This window comes from Drosophila willistoni, assembly GCF_018902025.1.
Source record: "Drosophila willistoni isolate 14030-0811.24 chromosome 2R unlocalized genomic scaffold, UCI_dwil_1.1 Seg167, whole genome shotgun sequence".
NCBI lineage: Eukaryota > Metazoa > Arthropoda > Insecta > Diptera > Drosophilidae > Drosophila > Drosophila willistoni.
The window spans coordinates 722,285-747,773 of NW_025814050.1; the positions used below are offsets into that span (position 1 = coordinate 722,285).

Sequence of the window (25,489 nt, forward strand, 5' to 3'; positions counted from 1 at the left end):
GCATTATGCTCATATAAGTAATTTACCGTTAATAATTCGCAGGTAAAAGAAAATGAATCAAAGTAACGGCCTGAATAATTGTTTGTGCAATAAAATTGTTTAACCTTGTGTCTTGTGCGTTAGAAAAAGAAAAATTGTGCAAATAGTTAAAATACAAATTTTTGAAATAACATTTTATGACAAAACAACAAACAACCAGTATGAAATACTGTTATTACTCTCAATTTAAAATACCAACTGTTTGTTTTATTTAACTTGGGAGAGAGACGAAGAACAACTCGGCAACAATTTATACGAATATCTACATACCCTTGCGACAACCACCCGCAAGAACTTCAAGAATTAGACTGATCAAATAGAAATCAACCTTCAATTGGAATATAAACTATTTTTTAACATTTTGTAATGGTAAGTTCCATAAAACATAAAATAAAACACACAAATGCAGGGATAAAAGAGAAACATTGCATATTTAAACCAAAAATACATCATTTGACTCTGATTTCTCAAAACCCAAATATCTTTATGAACAAAAAATCGTAGTTATTTCTTGGCTATTATATTAAGATAATGTTTCGCAAATTCAAATTGTCACTCCAGCTTTTGTTCTTTTTCCGCCAACTCCATTTTAACACATAATGACCCCATTTAGGCTGATCAGTTATTCAGGCCCAGTTGAATTAGACTTAACTGCATTCGGTCGTAAAAGTAAAAATACTTTCGGTGTTTTCTAAAACAAGATCGGATCGCTAAATAATACAGCTCTCAAAGAGCGAAATCGGATAGCGGAAATGCATATTTATACCTATGTGCCATGTCCAATTCTTCCTTTGGATTCAAATGGACAAGTTTAAGCATTTACATTGCGGTTTTATTAGCCAGAACCAAAAGGGGTATAACCAAAACTATTGGCTTAGAAGTCAAATAATTCTATTCTTCTAATAACCTCTTACTTAAAAAGGACAAACTGCTCTCGGCCTGTCATTTTTGGGAAACCTCCTTTTGTTTTGTGAAAACGCGTTAAAATCTCCACACGTCGTATGCTACATCCATTGCAGAGCAGAGTTGGGAAGAAAAGCAGAATTACAATAATTTAATTAACGCCCAAATGTGCAGACGCCAAACCATGGTCACGTCGGTGGAGAAGGAGAAAAGAAGTGAACCAGTGAAATGTAACAGCACCGTCATTGCCTTTGGCCATTTTTTGCATGAGCCGTGGCTGCTGCGAATGCTGAATTCTGATTAGGGCTGACTCATTCATCGCATTGCAATGCTATGCAACGAGGTTTCATGGACAGCAAACACTTGGCCATTTTGGGCCACCGGAAATTAAGCTGATCAGAAGTGGAGTGAAGTGAGGTGACGTGATGTGAAGTGGCAGGGGAGTAGTCGAGTCTCTTGCAATGTACCTACAGTATTTAACCGATACATTTCTGGCACGTTTGAGCCCTACCACGCACACACACACACTCACACACATTGGCCATGCCTCTGTCTCCGACTCTGTTCCATTCTCTGCTTACTCTTTTCCTTTTCTGCTCCCTTTTTCAGCTTGACCCAGAAAATCTTTAAGTAGAAAACCCGAGCCGAGTCTCTTGGTCGATCCGTAGGTGTATACTCTTTAGTGATGGACGAAATATGCGATTATTACAGCTAAAAGAGACTTACATATGTACATATGTATGTATGTATATTTTGAATGACCGTATTTTGTCCGATGTCTTGCCAACAAAGAAAGCAAGCAAAGCTTTGCCTTTCCTGAGCCAGTATAGTTAAAGTACCACTGGCCTTTTCAATAGAACAATCGATAGTTTTACTTCTCATTATATTCCCTTACAATCGTGTTTCATTTTCATTCATTGCATTATAATTAGATACAACAAATTAATTTTTTGACTTTGATGTTCAACAATGCAGTTTATTTGACTTGAAATCACTTTGGGACAGATTGTTGGATCTATAATAATGATTATGTAAGCTGTAAATAAAATGTAAATTCGTATAGGATCTTTGGTGTTTCTGTGTCAATCAGGGATAACGAATTGTGGCCCATCTCTAAGCGCACTTTCATTTCCAGTGACTGCAATTTGTGACTGTTTCCTCATAAACCATTTTAAATGTTGCCTCATTATTATTTGGACTACATGGGCTTGCGGTTTTTGTGTTTATTATCTGCTGCTGCACTTTTTCCTCACTCACTGCCAACTGGGTTTATGTGCGGTGATCCTCGCTTTTATCAAGTCGAAGTCATAGTCAGTCGATGAGTTTTGTAAGATGATTGGCTATGGCGGTTTGGTTTATGGTTTAGTTCTTGAACTCTTTTCGATGTGTTGTCGAAGTGAGATTAGCTTGAAAATGTTAATATATAACTTACATATTTCGAAATTTAACTTCAAAGGAAAAAGTAATTGATTATTTTTTACGAACGACAAGCTCTATCCCATTTAGTACTGCTTTCTCTTCGATATCGATTATGTTAGCCAAACAATACTTACCATATGGGTATAATTATTTTTCCTTCTGGTCATATCTCAATGTCAATCTTCAATTGCAACAACAACAAAAACCTCGCTGGTTATAAACCGGTTAAAGACCACACGGTCCCCCACCCAAAACCCAGTAACTCCGTTTACAGCGCAATAAATTGGTTACAATGCTCCTTTTCAAAGATCTTTGCGTTGACTGCTAATTAGCAGTTAACAATTGCAACATTGACCTCCTCCTTCCACTGTTTTCCGTAGGTATGTGTATGCAGCTTTGTTCTATTGTCTGAGATCAAAATGAAAAGATATAATCATAGAGCTGCAGGTTTAACTTGCTGCAACCTCACCACAAAAATGAAGATGACAAGGGGCGTTTGCCGTTTGGTTGGCAACATTGTTGCTAGCCGCTTGTGTGTGTGTGTGTGTGTGTGTGTGTGTAGGCAACTGCTACAAGTTTACAAAACATGATCATTTTGGCCAATTTCTGGTGCTGCTGGATTTCGGGCCAAAAGCGCAAAACAAGTTGCTTTTAGTTGCAAAATGTTGCTAAAGCTTTTTTTCTTGCCGTTGACTTTATTGTGTAATAGCTGGTAGCCATTTTATACCGTACACATGTATATACATATATATATTCTTGATCGATCCTGCAGATTCTCCATCAGATTATTATTACATACAGTTGTCGTTGCCTATGTTTTTTAAAAAAAGTAGTAATAATTTGTATAAAAATACAATAATTAACAACTCCAGCCTTTTTATGATTTAGCATCAAGAATTAATGCAAAAAAAAGCAGAAAAGAATTGCGTAGATTTATTTATAAACATTGAAGGTCAGCTAATAAATCCTCGCCACATCGAACAAGGCCCAATAACAAATTTATGACCATTAGCCAATTAAATTTATGCAAAGAATAAAGAGAAGATGCTTGGAAACAAGAGAAATCGATAAAAATCTCATCAAATTAAGGCAAAACTATAAAAATTTATTGGCGCACTGATTGGTCGGTCGGTCGGTCGGTACGAGATGGAGCTCCATCTCCAGCCTCAGCTTCTGCTTCAGGTCTGGAGCAAAAAGCCAACTTGAAAGTTGCTGACCATAAAAAAAGTTTCCTTAGAAACTATTCTAATGCGACGACAAAGAAAAAAGAGTTAAGAAAACATTGAACCGAACGCCTTAACTTCGTTTCTCTCTTCGGCATTGACTCCGCTCTGCTCCACTCCCCATCGCCCCCGTCGTCGTTCCCTCTAGCCCCCATAGGCCATGCGGATGACTAATCACTTGAAAATCGCCCCCAGTTAGTTGTTGTAGTAGTTGAAGTTGTTTTGGGTAGGGAGGGATTTGTTTGGTCTTTGGTTTTTGACTTTAGTTTAGTTTAGCGCCCTCTCCTACTGTTGCTTTGCTTGCTCGATTGGTTTCACTTTAGCTCCACTTCTTCCCCTCAAGAAACGGGTTTTGCCACCCCCCTGCTGCCATTGGTTAAAGTGACGCATGGCTCAAAGAAAGAGGAGTTTGAGTTGCATTTAAACTAAAGATGTTGCACCAATGAAATGACGAAACTGACAGACGATTTAACCTCTCGCAGTTCGAGTGCAAAACAAAGAAAACAGCAAACCAAAACTCACCTATCACTCCGGAGCTACTCCAAACAGGTGTTTATCAAACTGTTCTATTGACTTATCTGCAGACGGAAAAATATTTGCTTCAACAAAATGTGGACTTTTGTTGTCATAATCGGCAATTAGCTGAGGGGTGGAGAAGGCCCCGCTGCGTCTCATCGTGATGAGGCATTGTCTGGGCCGTGGCATGGTTCTCTTAATGGCGGCACACCGTAAATCTGGCATCAATGCGAACTTATGTATGTACACACTTACATACATATACATACATAAATGATTCATTTTGCTTAAAACGTGGCGCAGAAAATCTATAATATGGTTAGCTCTCTTATTCTCTACCCCCCTCCCTTTCTCTATCTCTCTCTCTCTCTTTCTCTCTGTATGTCTATGTCTCAAGGTCGTTTGTACTTATATTGCTTTTTATTTGTTTCTATGCTCGAGTAATTTGTATATTTCCTGTTTAAATGTGTTAATTTATTTGATATACCAAATTCTATCTTTAATCTTATTGCGAATACATGTACAAATATGTATATACTTATATGCATATGTATTAGTATTTACTTGTACATAGGCATAAACAGGGACAGGGCTAACAGGGCGTGGTCAACCTGTTTAGCATTGTAGCCCAATTATATGATATGACTGATTAGTTCTTTTTTTCAGCTTTTTATCATCATATTTGGATTGTGATTTGACAATCGGCTAAATAGGTCAATTAGATATAGACTTTTGATGTTGAACAACAAATTATTGGTAGTCTGTATAAGAACATATATTCATTTCGATACATAATATTTTTAAAAAAAGTACCACCTTAAAATCGCATTTGACCTTAAAAATAAGAATAACATGTACACAATGCAATACATACACAGCCACACACACTCAATTGGAGATCAAAACAAACCGCTTTAAAACTCCCTGCATTCCTTCTCTGGTTGCCTTGCCCCACTCCCCAGACCCATGGGCCTCTCTGAATAAGACATAAATCCTTGAAATTATATGCGGATCTCACCTCTGGTTTTCGCAAATCGAAACGCGCGTTGCCACACTTTTGTAGGAATCATTTGTTGTTCATGTGTTGTTGCCCGTCTTTTGATTTGTTTTGATTAAAGCGAACCTTAAATGCGTTCGTGAAACATAAAATGGTCTACTTGTGTATACCCTTGAAAAAGATTATTTACATTTTGTTCAGAAATGATCAACGCATTCTTCTACAGCAACAACAGAGACAATGTCGGTCCTTGGATCAGCATTCCGTATCTCGGAGTCAGGCGGATCGGAAATGAAGGAAACCATCTGTCAAGAATTCAGTTTCAGTTCAGAATTTCAGACCGACCAAACAACAATTTAGTTTGCGATTAGTTAAACTAATATTGCATCTTATTTGGACCGTTGGGGAGTGTATACAGCAATTGGCATAGCCGAAGTTTTTTGTTGGATTCTGGTTTCTTTTATTTTTTTTTTGCTTTACTGTCTGCGCGGTTCTCCAAGCATTTTCTGTTGGAAGTTTAATGTGATGTAGTGGGCTCGTTTTGAAGGACATTCGTTTAATTTAGGACCTGAGAAAACATATTTTTTGATGCGTTGCTTATTGTGGCGTCTCCTTTTTGTTTTCTCTTCTTGCTAAACTGTACATAATCATAGATACATACATACATAAGTAGGAGTTTAGTTGAACAGGGATGCACAAGTGACGGGCTCAGGACTTGTGTAGGAATCGAAGTCTTTATTTTTAAATCACTGTTAGTATCTGGATATCTGAATAACGTAAACGTCCAGCCAACAACAATTGTCTTGGTGCCATAGTGACTATGACATTTGACAGGCAACAGTTTGAAATAAAAGAAGGGCATCAAATGGCTGGAGGTTGTAGAACTCAACGAAAAGAGACAATAATAATAATAAAAAAAAAGAAAGCACTCGTAGAATGAAAAAGATCATTGAACACATTTGCAGGGCACAACACAAACCAGACACAAAGAGCTACGAAACATCAAACATGGGGCACAAAAGAAAGGCCAAATACGTTCAAACATTGGTTGTATGGGAGCAACCAGCACAGCGTTGGCAACAGAACAAAAAAAAGAGAATAAAACCAACAACAGCGACTTGTTGCCAAGACATACACACATAAAAAGCGCGGGGAGGGGGCAAAAAACAAATACAACAAAACGTCGACGACGACGACGACGATGAAGACGACGACAACTACAACGAAGAGGAAACGTTAACCAAACTACGAAAGAGAAATGTGGGAGAGAGAACAAGAATACAAGTAACACGTCATGCTGCTTGCCTTTGGCTCTCCCTTGCTGCTAGCTTCCCCTTGTTCGTTCCCTGGTTCAGCCATCTCTTCCCAATTTTATACACTCAGTCTCTTTCCAATGCCAAGAACAAGTTGTAAATGAAGGCAGCACCAGACTACGATAATGTTGTCGAAGAAGAGGAAAGAACGGGCCAAAGAACGCAACTGACGCACTGATGGGCAATGGGGGATGGAGACGGGGAGAAAGGAGGTAGAGGTCATTGGCGGCCATTGACTTTGTCTCGCCAGTGACCTTGCCCGAAAAATGGCGAAGTAAAGCGAAGAAAAGAAAAAAATCAGGAGGCAGCTGGAAATGCAATGCACTCACACTGAGAACAGAACGGAATGGGAATGAGAATGAGAACAGAGATGAGAGAGAGAACAGCATTGAAGCTGGTGTGCACGATGCAGCTGTTGACAAAGCAAACTTTTTTCTGCAACGGAAATGTCTTGGCATGGGAATAGACAAAACAAGACAAGAACTATACGAATACATACATATGTACATACCTACATATGCGTGTACATCCCATGGGCACAGGGCCAAGGTAATAAAACGGTATTTTTAGTGGAATCAACTGATGGTTGAAATGAACTGCTACAACATAAGTGCATACTTATGGGTATTGGACTAACTACTACTAACAGGTGATAAATTAGGACTAGCATGGTAAGGTCTAGGATTTTGCTTGCATTCTGATTAGCAGAAGACTCTTTCTTCTTTCCATTCCAAAACCTTTTAATTGATTACATTGGTAAACAACACAGCTCACACAATACTCGGGAAAGTATCACAATACTAAAATTGTCAAAAATAAATGTTTCACAAACTTCGTAAGTGATTTTTATACCCTTGCAAAAAGGGTATATTCATTTTGGTCAGAAGTGTGCAACGCATAGAAGGAAGCATCTCCGACCATATAAAGTATATATATTCTTGATCAGCATGGTGAGAAGAGTTCATATAGCCATGTCCGTCCGTCCGTCCATGAATCCGGTTGTATATCTCGGATTCAGCCGGATCGGACCACTATATCATATAGCTCCCATACAAACGCCAAAGTCACGAACATTGACTTTTCTCAATAACTGAGCTATTGTCGTGAAATTTAATATTGATGAGTTTATTATACATATAAACGACTATGCCAAATTTGATCAAGATCGGGTGACTATATCATATAGCTCCCATAGGAACAATCGGTCGAAAACAGTGTCTTTTGTCAATAACTTCGTTATTTTTAACGTGATTGCTTTCAAATTAAATATTTATACCCTTGCAAAAAGGGTATATTAATTTTGGTCAAAAGTGTGCAACGCATAGAAGGAAGCATCTCCAACCATATAAAGTATATATATTCTTGATCAGCACGACGAGACGAGTTCAAATCGCCATGTCCGTCCGTCCGTCTGGATCAACGCAAACTCCTCCTAGACCGAAAGAGCTACAGAGTTGCATGTAGGCTTGTATATACTGCTGGCGTTGTATATCTCGGATTCAGCCGGATCGGATCACTATATCATACAGCTCCCATACAAATGGCAAAGTCACGAACAGTAACTTCGTTATTTTCTGAGCTATTGTCATGATATTTAATATTGGTGAGTTAATTTCACATATAAACGAGTGTGGCAAATTTGATCAAGATCGGGTGACTATATCATATAGCTCCCATAGGAACGATCGGTGGAAAACAGTGACTTTGATCAATATCTTAGTTTTTTCCTATGCTAAGATTGTAGGCCGTTCTTTCGCACACATTAGCCCTTTTAGCTAAAACGTTTTCCCACTTTGATGGCTATAGGTAAGGAAAAAGTTAAAAAAAAGTTGCAAGGGTATACAAACTTTGACGCGGTCGAAGTTAGCCCCGGGCCTCTGGTTTACTGTAATTTTATGAATCGAGCAACCAGAGATAACCAAACGATATTTTACATTTTTTGTTACGATGTTTTAAGTATAAAAGAAAAATGAAGTAAGTAAGTCGTCTCGTCGACTTAGGTATACCATACACCAGTAAAGCAAATATTTCAAATTTATTAAAGAAATGCATTTTCACATGCTTTTTACAAGCAAATCTTATTGTTAGTATCTCGCTCACTCAAGCATACGAGCACCCTAGCGCCCCCACCAGCCAACGGCCATCTCCGGCCTTATGGAAAAACGTTTATATGCATATCTTGACTGCTTTTTGCCCGATTTTGATTTGGTATTTTGCTACATATTAGTATCAAATTTAAGTGTGGCAAAGTTGATTGCATAAGGTAGAAAAATACAGGAGATAATCGAGTATTTTCAAATTACGAGGGCAAAAAGGGGCGTGCCAAAATTTTTATACATACAAAATGTGTGCATTTACTAAGCAAATATACATACCAAATATGGTGGGTCTAGCTAGAATAGTTTTTGAGATAAATGCGTTTTTTTAAATTGCGGGGGCGGAAAGGGGCGTAGCAAAAATTTGAAATAAACTTGATCACTTTACATACTACAGGAGTCTACATACCAAATTTGGTGGCTCTAGCCTTTACAGTTTCCGAGACCTAGCTGTTCATACGGACGGACAGACAGACGGACGGACAGGCGGACATGGCTAGATCGACTCGGCTGTTGATGCTGATCAAGAATATGTATACTTTATGGGGTCGGAAAAGCTTTCTTCTGCCTGTTACATACATTTTGGCGACTTTAATACACCATTTCAGTTCTGAAAGACTTTTGATTCAGGATTGTTTCAAAATAAGAGAACTTGCAGAATCAAATTGGCGTGGTCTTATAAATCGATGACACCGGCTAGCATTTACAAAAAAGTGTTCCGTTTCATTTAATCATAAGGGTGCAAGCGGGTACACTCACACTCTCCACTATCACCCCATGATACAGGGTATAGGGCAGTCCCGTCCTCGTTTACTGGTGAACAATGTACCGACTGTAATGTAATTTAGAAACTTTGGATAGAATTAACTATAGTAGTTCGTAAGTGTAGAGTTAGTACGCTTGGTTAATAGAAAGATGCAGCCAAAACTATTTCGAACTGGATAGAATGATTTAGGAAATGCAAAACTTTTGCTCTTGTTTTAGCTGACGCTATCACCAAAAATCATTGATCGTAAACTGTCTTAACAGAAAACAAATTTTGTGTTCTATGTACTCTCTGTGGAACATTATATAAACATCTGTAGATATGCACCTACTACGGCTATTGCTATTACTAGCATAGTATATGATCACATTGTAAGAGACTGAACTTATTGTTTGTTTAGACTGCCTAATAACTGCCCTGATCAACTGAAACTGTGTATGTGTGTATGTATGTACATGTGCCATAACCAATCGTTCCACTTTGACGATTACACAATCGCATACACACTTGTAAAAATTGCAACCTGCCAAAACGGTTTCGTCAATTCGAAACTGAACCTCAGACCAAGACTCCGAAAGAGCCGAAAGAGCCATTGGGTTGCATCTAAGCCAAGTGAACAGACTTCAACTGAACAACGTATTGCGAATGCCAACACGCACAACCAAGCGCAGAGTGAATTGCACTCAAAACACCAGTAACAGCAACAACAAAAACAACACTGCTGGCTAAATGCTGCCGATCGGCAAATGCAACAACATGAACGGCAGCGCAACAGCCTTGTTCCACAACCACTTGCAATAAATATTTTTGTTGCCGTTGCAGTTTTAGTTATTTTAAGTAAGTATTGGTTCGTCGTATTCTCTTGTATTTTGCACGTACGCGTCGTCGTCAACTTGGCTTTTGATATTAATTAAACGCACGCAGACCAGCGAGAAAAAAAGCGCACACAAACAGAGAACCCCAGAGGCAACTGCAGAACGAGACCTGCAACATTTGCCCACCCAGCAGCAGCAGCAGCAACAGCAAAAACGAGTTCCAAGAGAACCAGAAAATACCAACTTCAAACCGAGCAGTGTTCAGGCTTAGAAGCGAAAATGTACATACATACATACATACATACATACCTATGTATGTACAAAGGTAGAAATGTATACATACACAGACATATATATATGAATACCTAAATGCATACATAGAAATAAAAAATCAATGTGTGAGCCATTGGTATCGTGGCAGCGCGTCGTCGATAGTGGGCGACCTATGTATGCATGTATGTACATATGTATGTGGTAAGAAAGCGACACTGAGAAAAAATGCATATCAAATGCAACATGTCGAGAGTCATCAGAGACTATCCCTACAAATTAAGTTCTGGATTTCTCCCAGTGTATTTGCCTCGTCCTGCTTTGCATGCACCGCTGAGCAGTTGGCTTTAATGACTCTTTTTAAGAGGGCCTTTTGCCTCTTCTGCCTGTCGAATGGCAAACCAAACCCAAGAGTGGCTATTGGAGCTCTCTCGTCATGGGAAAGCACCAGCGAGACGAAGTGCCTACAAGTCTGAATACTTATGTTACGACTAGTCCATAACACGATAAGTTGACTCTTTGAAAACTAGTTCTAATATTAATATATTTTTCAAAATAATAAAATGTTAGCTAAAACAAGTTAAAGCTCAAAATAAAACTTCTCTTTGGGGTGCCAATTGAATCGAAAAGCTTAAATTTTTGCCATGTATGTATGTATGTTTGTATAATAAAACCACCAAAGTCAACTGCGACAGCAACAGCGATATGACTTTTATATACATATGTTTTAAAGAACGTTCAAACGACCTTGAGGAGGAAGACTCTCAACAACAATATTAACAACAGTTGGAAGTAAGTTAAGAAAATGAAAACATATTATAGATAATACAAATTGCATATTGAATGTACTTGTATACGTTCCTACCTATGTATGTGAGTCTATAAATAAATAAAAGATTTCTCTCTCACTTTTGTTGTTTTACCCTCATACGCCCACTCGTGGTAGGCGTGGTTGTGTTATCTTTTGTTGATACTGATTGTGGTGACGTGGGTGAAGGGGTGAAGGCAACCAGATAAAGCCACCGACAAGCATTGACCAAATGACAATCCAAAAACAAAAAAAGCAATAAAAATTCATTGCGAGCAAAGTTCTGCAAATTACAAACTATAAGGGAGTGTCTCTTTCGCACTTTCAGAAGCAAATGAAATTAAAACAAATTCAAAAGGCGCAATCGTATCATTTTCTATTTGTGTTTTCTACAGTGTCGCAAAATTTGTATATGAAGAAATGGATGGAGATACAAATTTTCCCAAACTAAAACTGTCTGCTGCTCCACAGCATAACACATTGGCACAAGCTACTAGAGTAAAGTCACCCCCGACAATAGTAATATAAAAATATATCAATCTGCCCACAAACCTGGACCTTTGCCGTCCTTAAACAGCTGTAATTCCTTTATTGGTCAATTCGTTCAAACAATGCAATAAGGCCAAAGAGTAAGAGAGAATCATTCCTTAATTACAATTACAAAGGCGTCAGAGCTACAGGCTAAAATAGACATATACAACATAGAAAAGTTGTATAATCATTTGTGCATTATTCTTCGTTACTCTAAGATTTTTTTCTAGGGCAATGTGCACCATGGCGACGCTGTCAAAGTTGTCTCTTACGCTGGAAACTTGTTCTAGTCAATGCACTCTAAAAAATATATTCGAGTTTTTAACGGGCAACCGAAAATGAACGCGGTTCAATTCTGATCAAGATCACATAATACAATTTCCTTGAGAGTTTTTCAAGGACCTCATGTTATCTTAAAGGAATAGTGTAACGACCAGTAAATAAATATTTTTGTGTACATTTCGAGAATACTAAGAAAAGGTTATTTGACTAATCAATACATGAAAATTTCAGTGCATTTAGATTCATTTATTCTACCGGTTTGTGTGGGTTTTTTAGTTTCCACTCATTGATTGCAACTAGCAACAGGACATCAACGCACCTGTTAAAAAACAAGTTCTTTTAGATATCTTCTTGTACAAGTCTGGCACGTTGGAGCTCTTCCTTGTCGTAATGTAGTGTACAAAAATAGTATGAAAAACTTTTATATTTATGTATATATTTTAATCTACTGTGGGTCATATAAGGTCCATATGTGAGCAATCTACATATGTCCATAACCAAATAGATAAATAATAGAAAATTACGCTCAAACATAACTTGTTGCTTGGTTTTTTTGTAATCATTTTGCCATTTTGCTCTTTTGCATTGTGTTTGCCATTTTCCATAAGCAAACTTCTGTTGCACATTATGCTAATGACTGCAGCACTCTACTTACCCAGCTGTTTGCCTGGAGTTCACAATGACGACGGCGCCTGCAACGGAGGAGGTGATTAATCAAATGCACAGACAAAAATGTGGCTTGTTGGAAATCCAATTTGCAATTTGCGTTTGTTGCAACTGTTAAGATTGGGGTCTCATTTCGGGAGATTACTTAGCAGCCTTTGTTTGTTGTGGAAGCGAAAGGTGTTAAAGGTGTGTGATCACGGCGTCTGAAGCGTGTCAAAGTATAAACCTTCAGACATATGGTTGCTCATGCTCATGCCAAATCGATTTCGTACCCCCCCCCTTTTTCGGTGTGTTTGTCTAGCTGACTTACTTTGTTTTCCCATCCTGGCCCCAAATTAGGTAGATATACCCACCCTGTCAACAGGACAGCTCCCAAACGGCTCTTTGCGCTTTCATGTTACGCATAATTGAAACCATCTTCCTATTCAGTGGGCAGTAGAGATCCTTCTACCACCAACTTGGCGTGCACCGCATTTAATATCCAACCCCGAATATCCGTTGCCGTCACTGTCGATTTTGCCCCACAAAGCATGTCAATGTCATGAATAATATTGACATGGATTTAACACAACGGCAGACACAAACGAGTCGACGAGTGCGACGCCATTTTGTTGATTGGGGGAGCAGCAGCGCATTTCCGCAATGGGTGTTATAGAACATGGGTATAGACCCATAGAACATGCAACAAAAGAGAAAAAATGTGAAGGTCAACCCCTTTTTGGGTCCAAGCCAAGAGTTTGGAGTTTGTGGAATTAATGCATGTCCATACATACACACACACACACATACACATTCGCATAGACGAAGTCAACAGCACTTTGTGCTGATATAATCGATAAACGACAGACAGGGGGCCGGGCCCAACCCAACCCAACCCCCATCAGAACGAACAACATTCATTGTCTCCGTCCTCAAACGACGCACCACGCAGTTGCACACTCTTGGTTTTGCCTTGGCTTGAACAGAACTAAGCTAAACTCTGGTCTACTTAAGTCGATTCAACCTTTATAGTTCTTTGGTAGTTAGTTTTGCTTTTCGGGGCTTGCCAAGTCTCACATGTACACAAAAAATCAACACCGATACAGGAAAGTAAGGAATTTTGAAATGTTTCTATTATTTTCTACTGTAGGTTTTTCGAACCACTTCAATTACGACCTCTTCGTGCAAATCAGTTCTTTAGGTATTATTCTTGATGTCATTCAGCTCAACAGCTTCTAATTATCGCTTTCCCTCAAGCATAAGAATTAATTTAGCGCGGTGACGTACTTATAGAACTTCATTTTTGAAAGGCACGACGACAAAATATCTTTTAATCTATCTGAATACAGTGTTAGCAATTTCTGCAGGGTTTGTATATCTCGAATTCAGTCGGATTGGATCACTATATCATATAGTTCCAATACAAACGGCAAAGCCACGAACAGTCAATAAAATTGTAGGGCGATTTTGCATGATTATTCGATTTTTTACAGGTATTGGCCTAACTTCGACCGGGTTTTTTGTTAGAAATCTTACCATAGGGAATAACAAAGTTATTGATCAAAGTCACTGTTTACCACCGATTGTTCCTATGGAAGCTATATGATATAGTCACCCGATCTTGATAAAATTTGGCACAGTCAGTCATTAACAAAACTATAATAAAACTGAAAAATGTTTAATTTGAAAGCAATCCCGTCAAAGCTAACGAACTTATTGACAAAAGTCACTGTTTTCGACCGATCTATACTTATGATATAGTCAACCGATCCGTGTAACAAATTCACCAATATTAAATACCTAAGAAAATAGAAAATGCTAATAAAGAATATATATACTTTATATGGTCGGAGATGGTTTGCAGGGGTATAGATATGTCATTCGACGGGAAATTTAATTCAATTTCTTTCGTAGTTTAAGAAAAAAGGTATTTTAGTACAAATTAGTGTGGCAAAGTGGACTCGCTCTCAGGACCATAAAATTCCATACAAAATTCAGATTTTCAATGCAGTTATGCAGTTTATCTTCTTCTTCATAAACCCAAAAATTGGGGTTTCTTTGTTCAAATGCACCTGTGGCAAAAACCAAAATATGTATCTAAGATGACCATTTTTACGGTTCGTCATCTGAATACAATTACCAACAAATTAAATCATTTCATTAAGTTACTTAGGAGCCGAGAAAAACAAAACTCAAGTCAAAAAAATTGTCATAAATTCGTGGTCGCCACTGTTATGGATCAGTGTATGTCCATATGTCCATATCCTTTTTCCTGTTTATTTGATCTAAATCAAAGATAATTTAAAGGAGATTGACTTTAAGATTCGAAACTATGTACATACATATGTAGTTCAAGATTTTACCCAAGTCGGTGTGGCGATAGATTCCACCTTATGTGTGTTACAGACCTGATGTAGGTATTTACATACACCTACATACATATGTATGTATGTATGTATGTATGAGCAAACTGTATTTTGTCGGAGAAAAGCTTTCTTTTTATTAACTTCCGACTTAAAACTGCTGACCACTTATTCTTTCTTTATACACATGTGCTTGTATTTGACGGATGTTTGTGTGTATCTCCACCATTACTGTTTCTCTCTTTTTCTCTCTCTTTGTTTTTCCCTCTTCAAACACACCCACACAACCATAGCTGTGAATAATTCTTGGCTTGAGGGAGTTTTTTTTTTAAATAAAACAATTTTTGTTTATTTTCCTTTGTGGCTCAAATTCTTGCACGTTGCCTCTCTTTTTCACTTGCGGGCGTCAGCGATGTAGACTGTTCGCGCATGTGTTGCGTCTTTTGTGTGAATGTATGTGTGCGTCTTCTTCGTGGCTTGCTTTCATCGTCGTCGTCGTCGTCGTCGCCGACAGTGTCGTTGTCGTGGTAGTTGTTTTTGTTGTTGTATGCAAGGTCGTTTGCGTACAAATTTCAACATTATTTGAAGGTCGTCCTTTGCGCCGCGTTCTTTCTTTCTAGCTCACTCTCTCCCACTATTTATATACATATTTCTCTCTTTGATTGCATATGCATTGAAAAGATACATATGTATGTACGTACTTACACCCATACATACATACATACATATATAAATTTACTTATTCTAAAATATTAGTCGGTGTTAGTTTAGTTTAAATACATATGTATGTACATATGTACATATGTACAGAACTGCAAAGAAAATGTAAACCTTTTGGATTTCTATTGCTCCAAGGTGTGTGTGTGTGTGTGTTTTTTTTCTATGTGGCTAACGATAAAATGCCCACCAAACGATGTTTGGGTTATTGTACCTTAAATTTATTATAATTCCAATGGCTTTTTGCGTCTCTTCGATTTCTTTTTTTTTTTTTTGTTTGTTGGTCCAAGGGTCGTTGACATTTTTCCTATTGTTATATTGTTTAAGCTATTGTTCGTGGTCATCTCCATCCACATGCTATTGCTGATAAGAACCGGCGGGTTAGAGCAGAGGGAACGAGGAGAACAAGCTCCATGTGACTCTGTGACTATTGCGGGTGTGCTTCTTTCGCATTATTAAACATGGCATTCTTTTCAAAAATAGGCCTAATTTAATGCTAGCATAGTATTTACTCTTTCGATGCCAAGGTCGTCACTATGTCATTGACCCTAATATACTGTACTTTTTTTTGGCTGTTGCTAAGTCTTTTTCTACTTTTACAGAATTTCGTAGATATTTTACCTACCTCATTTTAAGCTAATTAGTATGTATGTTTGTAGGTATAAACTTTTTACCTAAAGTAGATGCAGTGATCAGATGAAAATATAGAAGATATATGGACATATCACATTTTTTTTCAACGATATTGTAAACCGATTTCCACCGAGCTTGAGTTAGATTGAAATTATTATAATTGTACATAATACATACATACGTACATAGATACATACTTAAATGAATGTGTGTGTTATGAATCACAAATTGTGTTGCAATATATTAATGCCATAACCGTTTCCTTTTCATATCTTTACAGTTTTACAACACAATGGAACTGCATCAACGACATCTATCAAATTTTTACAAATTATATACGAAATAAGTTTGGGGAAATTGACGACAAAAAGTCTTGACTGAGAATTATTGCAAGAACGTTATCTTAGAATAAATTACTTTGCACCTGCAATTGAGAGACGAATATGCCAAGCATGTCCAGCATCAAGTCGGAACAGTGTACGAGTACTCCGAATTCCAGTGGAAGCTATCAACTACCTGTTAACATGTCCCTAGGAGCAACAACATCTGCAGCAACCGTATCGCCATCCACGAGGCATAATGTTTCGGTGACAAATATTAAATGTGAGGTGGACGAATTGTCCACGACAAATGGCAATTCATTGCCTATTATAGCCAACTATAACCATGGAAGTCTGCGAATACCATTATGTGGAGGTGTGGATAAGGCAAACAACGGCGAGGCGGAATCCGATTCAGAGGCGGAGTTGACAAACATTGAGAATCTAAAGGTGCGGCGACGTGTGGTAGGCGGCGGAGCAATGTCGTCGTCAGATAAGAATGGCCCACGACCAATGTCCTGGGAGGGCGAGTTGAGTGAGACGGAGACCAATCAAACAGAGGAAGAGGTGATGGAAACGGAGACGGGTGGACAGAATGGATCGTCTACGGTGATAAAGAGTGAAGCTAGCAGTCTGACGGAAACCTTGGCTACCGTGTGCCCCATTAAAACCGAGCTGGAGCATATTGCCGGAGAACTGAAACCTCATTCCAGTAAATTAACTCCAGGCTATCCACTGTGCAAACTGAAATTGGCCCCCACACAGAGTGATCCGATTAATCTTAAGTATGAACCAAGTCTGGGTGGAGACAATTCTCCACTGTTACATTCGCGTAACAAGTCCAACAGCGGAGGACATTTACCGTTGCCCGCCAATCCCAGTCCGGATTCAGCCATACATTCCGTCTACACGCATAGCTCCCCCTCCCAATCGCCCCTAACATCTCGGCACGCCCCCTATACGCCCTCATTAAGCCGAAACAACAGTGATGCGTCGCACAGCAGCTGTTACAGCTACAGCTCAGAGTTCAGTCCCACCCATTCACCTATCCAAGGACGACACAATCCACCGAGTGGCGGCTCCATATTTACAGGCGGAGGCGCAGGTCCCCCCCAGTATGCCCAGCTGTATCGGCCACTCAACGTCGAAGCAGAGGCTCAAAATCTATCAATGGATGCCAATAGCAGCAGCGTCGATCCCACAGGCTCCTCCAACTCGACTCTGCCGGCCTCACCGGCTGGGATCTCGCGCCAACAGTTGATAAACTCGCCGTGCCCCATTTGTGGCGACAAGATCAGTGGCTTTCATTATGGAATATTCTCGTGTGAGTCCTGTAAGGGCTTCTTCAAACGCACTGTGCAAAATCGTAAGAACTATGTCTGTGTTCGCGGTGGACCCTGCCAAGTAAGCATCTCCACACGTAAAAAGTGTCCGGCCTGCCGCTTTGACAAATGCTTACAGAAGGGCATGAAACTGGAGGCGATTCGGGAGGATCGCACACGGGGCGGTCGCTCCACTTACCAATGCTCCTATACGCTGCCCAATTCTATGTTAAGTCCGATTCTCAGTCCAGATCAGGCGGCGGCTGCGGCGGCAGCAGCAGTAGCCAATCAACAACAGCAGCGGCTCCAACATCAAATGAATGGATTTGGCAATGGATCAACATCCCTTCCAGCTAGCCCGAGTCTCGGTGTCACCCCCAACCCCACCTGCATCAAAACGGAGCAAACGGATACCTTGTCGACCAATCAATCTCCGCGGACAGCAAGCATTCCGGCGCTATTGCAGGTAAGATATTACCACAAATAATAACCGAGTCTATCTAACCGTACTCTTTTGCTCAATTTTCTCATTTTTTTTTTTTAGGAAATCATGGATGTTGAACATCTGTGGCAGTATACTGATGCCGAACTGGCTCGAATTAATCAGCCGTTGTCAAGTTCCTGGTCTGGATCTTCATCTACGTCGGGGGGCTCTTCAAATGGAACTGGTGGACCAACGTCAAACACTGCCAACAATGCCCAACAAATGACCAATCCACTGCTGGCCAGTGCTGGTCTCTCATCAAATGGCGAGAATGCCAATCCCGATCTTATTGCTCATCTGTGTAATGTGGCCGATCACCGACTATACAAGATTGTCAAGTGGTGCAAGAGTTTGCCTCTGTTTAAGAATATTTCGGTGAGTTGAAAAAGCTGGCTTCGGTTAGAGAGAATTGTTTTAAACTCATTTCTTGTTTACAGATTGATGATCAAATCTGCCTACTCATCAATTCATGGTGCGAGCTGTTGCTGTTCTCCTGCTGTTTTAGATCGATTGATACGCCCGGCGAGATAAAGATGTCGCAAGGTAGAAAAATTACACTGGCACAGGCAAAGTCCAATGGTCTCCAAGTAAGCACTAGGTTCCTTTGATTACTCTTAGATGCTTTAATCCTACATTGTCTCCTTTTCTTTTGACTAGGCCTGTATAGAACGGATGCTTAATTTGACCGATCACTTGCGGCGTTTACGCGTCGATCGATATGAATATGTTGCCATGAAGGTAATCGTTTTACTGCAATCTGGTAAGTCTAAATGAGTGTAGTCTGCTGCATAAAGAACCGTCACTTAGTTCAGTCTACCTTTCCTAGATACTTCAGAGCTACACGAGGCGGTGAAGGTTCGCGAATGCCAGGAGAAGGCATTGCAGAGCTTACAGGCTTACACACTCGCCCATTATCCAGACACACCGTCCAAATTTGGGGAACTGTTGTTGCGTATTCCCGACTTGCAAAGAACGTGTCAGGTGGGTACTTCACAGGGAGTAGTTTTCCCAAACTCATTACCAAATAGCTTACCTGTTACCTTTTGCTATTCCAGTTGGGCAAGGAGATGCTGACGATCAAGACACGGGATGGCGCTGATTTCAATTTGCTAATGGAACTTTTGCGTGGAGAACATTGACAAATGTTCAGAACGACAGTTACGCACAACACACACACAAGTTTTATAATTAGTATTAGTATATCTATTTAGATGTTAAGCGCTCGATGTGTAAGCTCTAAAATCATGTGCCTAAAAAACCAAATCCTCAGCAACAACAATGCCCAAGCAATTGCTGCTGACTTGCAAGCAAATAAACCTACGCGCAAAATTGCCAAATTTTTAATACAAATAAAGAAACTACTTTTACATAAATATAATATATTAGGGCCATTGTTGGTGCTGTTGATTTGGTAAAAGTATATAGAGTTTTTGCTATGTATACATATATACTGACTTTATGTATAAAGTAAACTAAAGCACACATGGAAAATGAAAAGACTAAGAAATGTAATATTTAACAAAATAGAAGAAACATTGATAGAAATCAAATTACCATTTAGCGAAAACGAAGAGAATGGGGAAAATATTCCAGCGATTTTTATACTACTTTTTTAAACGAAAAATGCCAAAACCATTTGGGTTTAATTTATCACAGAGAGCTGCTAGAAGTTTCTACCAATATATATATACATTAATAATCTATATATGTATTATTATATATACATTATAAAGCATAGATTTAAATCCCTTTTTTAAATGTTGTAGCATTTAGTTTTAGTGCAATTTCACACAAACACACACACACACACACACACACACACATATGTATGTCTACTACCCTTATGTATATAAACGAAATGTGCATATTTATTTATGTATATATTCTTGTATATATATATATCTGAATATATATACATATATTTGAAAGACCACTCGAAGTTGCCTGCTGGCAAAAACTATTCCAGTGATGCTATTTGTTGCATAAAAAAGAAGAAAAGGAAACAACTAAGTGAACAGAAAACAAACTACATAAATCAAATTTATTCTTTTGTCATCATTTATTTTAACTATATATATTTTTTTGATATTCATTTTCTTATTACTTAATAGCTGAAGAAAATCCTGCAACAGGATTTAAAACATTTAAATTTTTACATTTACAGAAATGAAACAAAAAATACATAGGCCCTAGATAGATGTCTAATAGTATGTGTGTTTGTATCTAAAACTGTAAACTTCCAGCCCCACCAGCAAACAATTAAGCAAAAAATACAATTAAAAAAGCAAAAAAAAGAAACCGAAAGGTAATTCCAATCATTAAACTCACAAATAATCCCTGAAAAGTAAGGTAGACAGGCTAACGTTAAATGGGATTGATTAACTATTCTGTTATTGCCCCGCAAAGACGATCAGGATTTAAGTCCGAGATGTCTTGGCGGTTCCTGTCACCATCTTCTTCTGCTCGTAAAAATAAAATAGTTAAATACTAATTTAAATAAAATAATTATAAAAACTATTATCTACTACAATATTACCACAAACCATAGTTAAATACAATTGTCAAATGGAAATCAAATCAAAATTAATTTATATTTATCAATGTACATGCCTCTCCCCAAAATTGTTTTCCTTCCATCTCATACAACAAATTAACCCACTTCCAGCCATCCAAACTCAAGTAGAACTAATTGTAAAATTTATAAGGTTTCAAAACTTTCGAAAAAGTTTTGCCAATATTTTTCTACTTAAGTTATTCAGCTTAAATAGTTTAAATAGGCAATCAAATTGTAAACTATGTAATTGTGTTGTCTTGGTTAGAAAAAAAAATGTGTCATTTATGTACTTGAGATTTTGGTGGTTGGACTAGCCATTAATCGTTCCATTAATGCAAAAATTCAAAAAGCGTTTTGGAACACTGCATTTCATTCGTCAACTAAATGTAATAAACTGAAACTTAAAAAACAAGAAAATGAAAAACAATTAATCGCAATTGTCAATGCAATATTTTGTAATAAATATTTTTTTCCAAAAACATGTTTTTAATATTTTGTGGAATATATGGCTTCTATGAACTTAGTCCAAAAATCGGAACTGAAGTTAGATAGTTGGAAACACACACAGTATCTTCTATACATTTAGACATACATTTTTAATACATAAAAATGTTCAAAAATCTGTGTAAGAGGCAGACTCGAAGTTTGTATACCCTGCAAGTTTCCTAAAATGTTGATTTGAAGCCATGAATAAATGAATAACCAAGAAAGGCAAATGCTTAGGCATATCCTATTTAGTATATTTTGATTTGCAGTTCGGACTAATTAAAAGAATAGTTGGAGAAGGATCGTTACTGAAACCATTATCTGTTTGAGCTTTGACTTAGATGACAACTGGTGGCCTTCGAACAGGATCCGTACATTCTGGAATTTCCGCAGGACGTATCTAGAGTGTCACAGGGACAATCGCATGAATAAGGCATATTGCAGGGTCCAGGACATCCATTATTAAAATTATACGGCATGAACCCTGTAGGAAAGGAGCAGCAGTAGCCCGGGCTAAAAGAGTGGTAAAAACAATTCGAAGCAAAGAAAATGAATGAGATAAATGATGAGATCTACCTCAGTTGACTTAAAGGATAACACTGTTGGAAGTCCATTCCACAGCAGAGATCCCCAACAGCATAGATACCATTCGATGGAGCTCCACAGAGATCACCACATAGTCCACAATTTGCAACTGCAGGTGGACAGCCTCCGCATTCTGGGTGCTGATAGCAAGGATTGGATCCACACGACTCTGTTATGGGCATGCCGGCCCCGCCCATTCGAATGCAGCCGCTGCGGATGCTACATCCTGCACCGCCACATGAATTGGGAAAGTGATTAAAGTTGTTGCCCCTACAGCCAATTGGTTGGTAATCCATCGAGTACACCGTCTGACTTTGAAGCACATCATTTACATACCCAGAGCAGTAGCAAGCATTGTTGTCGGGACTAATATTATTAAGATTCAATGAGCCCATGCCGGCCGCTGTTCCTGATCCTATGCCCAAACAGGGCGGTGATGGCTGTGTCAGACAATTGGGGGTACACGTTGGAGACACTTGCTTAAATTTCCGCAGGAAACTCTCTATGTCCAAACAATTGGTAGCACAGCTGCAACAGTCCATGCTCGTAGGGGGACAACCACAACTCCCAGAGGAGGAGGTGGATGGACAGCAACTGTTTGTAGCAGGACAACCATTCAAAAAATAAGGCGGCAGGCACCCGCTCGTTGTTGGTGATGGAATAGGCGAGCAGGAGCAGTCGTCACTCCAGTTACTTTGTTTTGTTTGCAGACTTCCACCCACACAGCACTGCACTCTGTCCTGGCATAGAGAATGTGTTCCACAGTCCGACTTATTTATACCATCTGGCATGATTAGGCCACGATCCTGGTAGCATCTGTTCTCACTTCTGGATGGATTTTGGTGAATGCGATCGCAACAGCAGCATTCTTCGGAGGATGCGCTTTCAGAACCTTTGGAATCCATGTTAGATTGGGTGGTGGGAAGTGTCGCTTCAGTTAATGGCTTGTCTTTTCTCATGCTCTCATTGGAACCATATGAACAGCAACAAAAATCTATTCTTTGGCGATGATTTGATTTTGTTTGGTTGGGGGGTGTCAAGAGAGTTTCGTTCTTACAGCACTTAAAGTAAGTTTGCCCTGGGCATTGATCATAGTTTCCCATGTAGTCTGCAGGATATGAACTCATTGGCTGGGGAAGAGGCTCGCAATTGCAGTTGTCAACTCCATAGTTTCCCATGAAGTTCGCAGGATATGACCTCATTGGTTGGTGAAGAGACTCACAATTGCAGCTGTCAACTCCATAGTCTGGATCTGGTTAAAGAAATCATTGAAATGTATTCTATACAAACAAAACCGCATATACCAACATTCAGCTTGGTAAAAATCGCAATATTTGCCACTTCCATTGTCTTTATTTATAATTTGACCCGATGCAATACGAAAACCGGAGCTGAGGAGAAATAAAGTCAATGTTTCAGCCAAATCAACCAATTGTACCTACCAATTCGCATGGCTATGGTCGTGTTGATTCTTTGGCAAGCTACCACGATCTTTTGCTTCGGGGTGCTGGTGACGGAGTTCACGAATTTTGTCCCTTACCTTCTGGCCTATCAAAGTGGATGTGGATGGTCTGTAGGCATCAACGTGATTCTTTAAAGTCGTTATGGAGGTGTTGCTTTTATTTTTGTCTATTGGGATGGTTGGTGGCAAGAAGCAATGTGTTTCGTGTTTGTAAGTCTTATAGACATCTTCGAAACTGTTTATTGTTCTCATGGTTCTCAAGTTGGCCTCTTCTTCTTCTTGGGTAAGAGAGCCGACTTCTTGGTGGAGACCAGATAGAGCCATAATTTTTTAATTTTTTCCCCTATACTTAATTAATCCATAACACTTAACAATTGAACAGGCCGACAGGTACACAAGACAAATTTTGAAGGAAAATAAAATAAAATATTAAAACAACAACATAATATTAAGACACTTTTTTCAAAACGAAGTTTCATTATTAGAGCTAACGTTTTCAAATCTGTAACTGACCTTTACCAGTGTTGCCTAGTTAATAGAGTTTTCCATTTGCTAGCACTGTTGCGGAGCCGTTTTAACAATTTTGATATTGCAGCCCTGGAATCTGTATATAAGCAAGTAAATAATATCTCGAACCGCACTATATTGTCCATTGTTTTATTCAAACAAATTTTAATTAAAATGAATACAAATTTGGTACTCGGCACAGTCAGATCATTCTGTTTAAGAAGTAGAGGCAAATGGCAAGTGCCAATCTCAGGCTCTGTACGACAATACGGTGAGTAAAAAATGCGAAAGAAATTTCATGCATTTCATAACAACTACTTGCCGGCCAGATGGGAAAGGGAAAAAACACATGCCTTTCGCTTTATTTATGTTTTTGAATTGGAATGTTACAGCGTCTCCACCGAAGCGTTTTTACAAGAAAACATCAGTCCTGTGCACTGACAATGGCTATGAGATTACCTTGGATCATAGAAAGCTGAAGACACCGAAAGGAACCCTGTTCACGGTTAAAAGTGAACCTTTAGCCATTGCAGTGGCTACGGAATTCGACAGCCAAAAAGAGCACATTGAACGCTCAAGGATGCACTTGTCTGCGTTGTGTTTCACCGCTTTGGATAATCCCAACAATTTATCAAAACTTGATATGGTTAATTACTTGTTGAACTTCATAGCCACAGATACGGTGCTATTCCAGTATGATGTGTGTGCTGGTGGACAAATTAATGTCCTTTCTCTTTTTCTCAATATTGTCAATTAATTAAAATTTACTTATTTTTAGGATGAACAGGATCTGCAGGATTTGCAACACAATGAATGGGATCCGTTAATCGCCTGGTTCAATCAGCGTTTCGAGACAAATCTTCAAAAGACTATGAACATAACTCCTCCACTAGTTACCGACGAGGACAAAATAAAAATTGCCAAACACTTTCAGTCATATAATTTGGAGACATTGCACGGTAAGGATAACTGAATATCATCAATGTTATTCATGGGATCGGTAATTAAATTCTCTCGCCTTTCAGGTTTTATTTTTGCTGTAGATACGTTGAAATCAATTGTACTGGCCTGTGCTGTTATAGAACAGCAAATCCCCGTGGAAAAGGCTGTGGCTCTGGCCCGTCTGGAGGAGGAATATCAATTAAAGTTTTGGGGTCGTGTTGAGTGGGCTCATGATCTAAGTCAACAGGAACTACAAGCTCGACTGGCGGCTGCAGTGCTTTTTGTTCATTTCAATTGCTCAGAAAATTTCATTAAGGAAAAGCTAATATTATAAGAAAAAAAATATATAAATATATCTTCCTGTTAAACCATTTAGTTTCTAAATATATCTGACTTGATCTGATTGCTCGATATTAATAGAGTCTTCATTGATGGGTGGCATTTTTAATGCCATCCCATATAATGTGTATATATACATGTATAGTTTAGTT

At 38.8% G+C, this 25,489-nt stretch overlaps 3 protein-coding genes across 6 annotated transcripts; 2 read left to right on the forward strand and 1 right to left on the reverse strand.

The window, feature by feature from the left end:
* Nucleotides 1-159: 159 nt before the first annotated feature.
* On the forward strand, nucleotides 160-20,012 carry LOC6646761 (nuclear hormone receptor FTZ-F1 beta). The gene is made up of 7 exons (XM_002069361.4): nucleotides 160-408; nucleotides 16,617-18,444; nucleotides 18,523-18,837; nucleotides 18,900-19,049; nucleotides 19,120-19,222; nucleotides 19,289-19,443; nucleotides 19,518-20,012. Exons 2-7 carry the CDS (start codon nucleotides 16,780-16,782, stop codon nucleotides 19,599-19,601), a joined length of 2,472 nt encoding a protein of 823 aa, XP_002069397.1. The 5' UTR covers nucleotides 160-408; nucleotides 16,617-16,779; the 3' UTR covers nucleotides 19,602-20,012.
* A 1,720-nt stretch (nucleotides 20,013-21,732) lies between these two features.
* On the reverse strand, nucleotides 21,733-24,004 carry LOC111519119 (guanine nucleotide-binding protein subunit gamma 4-like). Of its 4 annotated transcripts, XM_023178180.2 has the most exons (5): nucleotides 23,530-24,004; nucleotides 23,396-23,478; nucleotides 22,424-23,339; nucleotides 22,079-22,357; nucleotides 21,733-22,015 (listed from the first exon to the last, which is right to left on the reverse strand). In XM_023178180.2, the coding sequence occupies exons 1-5, from the start codon at nucleotides 23,871-23,873 to the stop codon at nucleotides 21,820-21,822; spliced, it is 1,818 nt and encodes a 605-aa protein (XP_023033948.1). In that variant the 5' UTR covers nucleotides 23,874-24,004; the 3' UTR covers nucleotides 21,733-21,819. The 4 variants fall into 4 exon arrangements, with proteins under 4 accessions (XP_023033948.1, XP_023033947.1, XP_046866643.1 ...); XM_023178179.2 differs by having other exon boundaries at nucleotides 22,079-23,339; XM_047010687.1 differs by having other exon boundaries at nucleotides 22,079-23,339; nucleotides 23,628-23,666.
* A 131-nt stretch (nucleotides 24,005-24,135) lies between these two features.
* Nucleotides 24,136-25,409, forward strand: LOC6646721 (ATP synthase mitochondrial F1 complex assembly factor 2). Its single transcript, XM_002069363.3, has 4 exons — nucleotides 24,136-24,327; nucleotides 24,449-24,756; nucleotides 24,835-25,015; nucleotides 25,082-25,409. The coding sequence occupies exons 1-4, from the start codon at nucleotides 24,231-24,233 to the stop codon at nucleotides 25,330-25,332; spliced, it is 837 nt and encodes a 278-aa protein (XP_002069399.1). The 5' UTR covers nucleotides 24,136-24,230; the 3' UTR covers nucleotides 25,333-25,409.
* The last annotated feature ends 80 nt before the right edge of the window (nucleotides 25,410-25,489 follow it).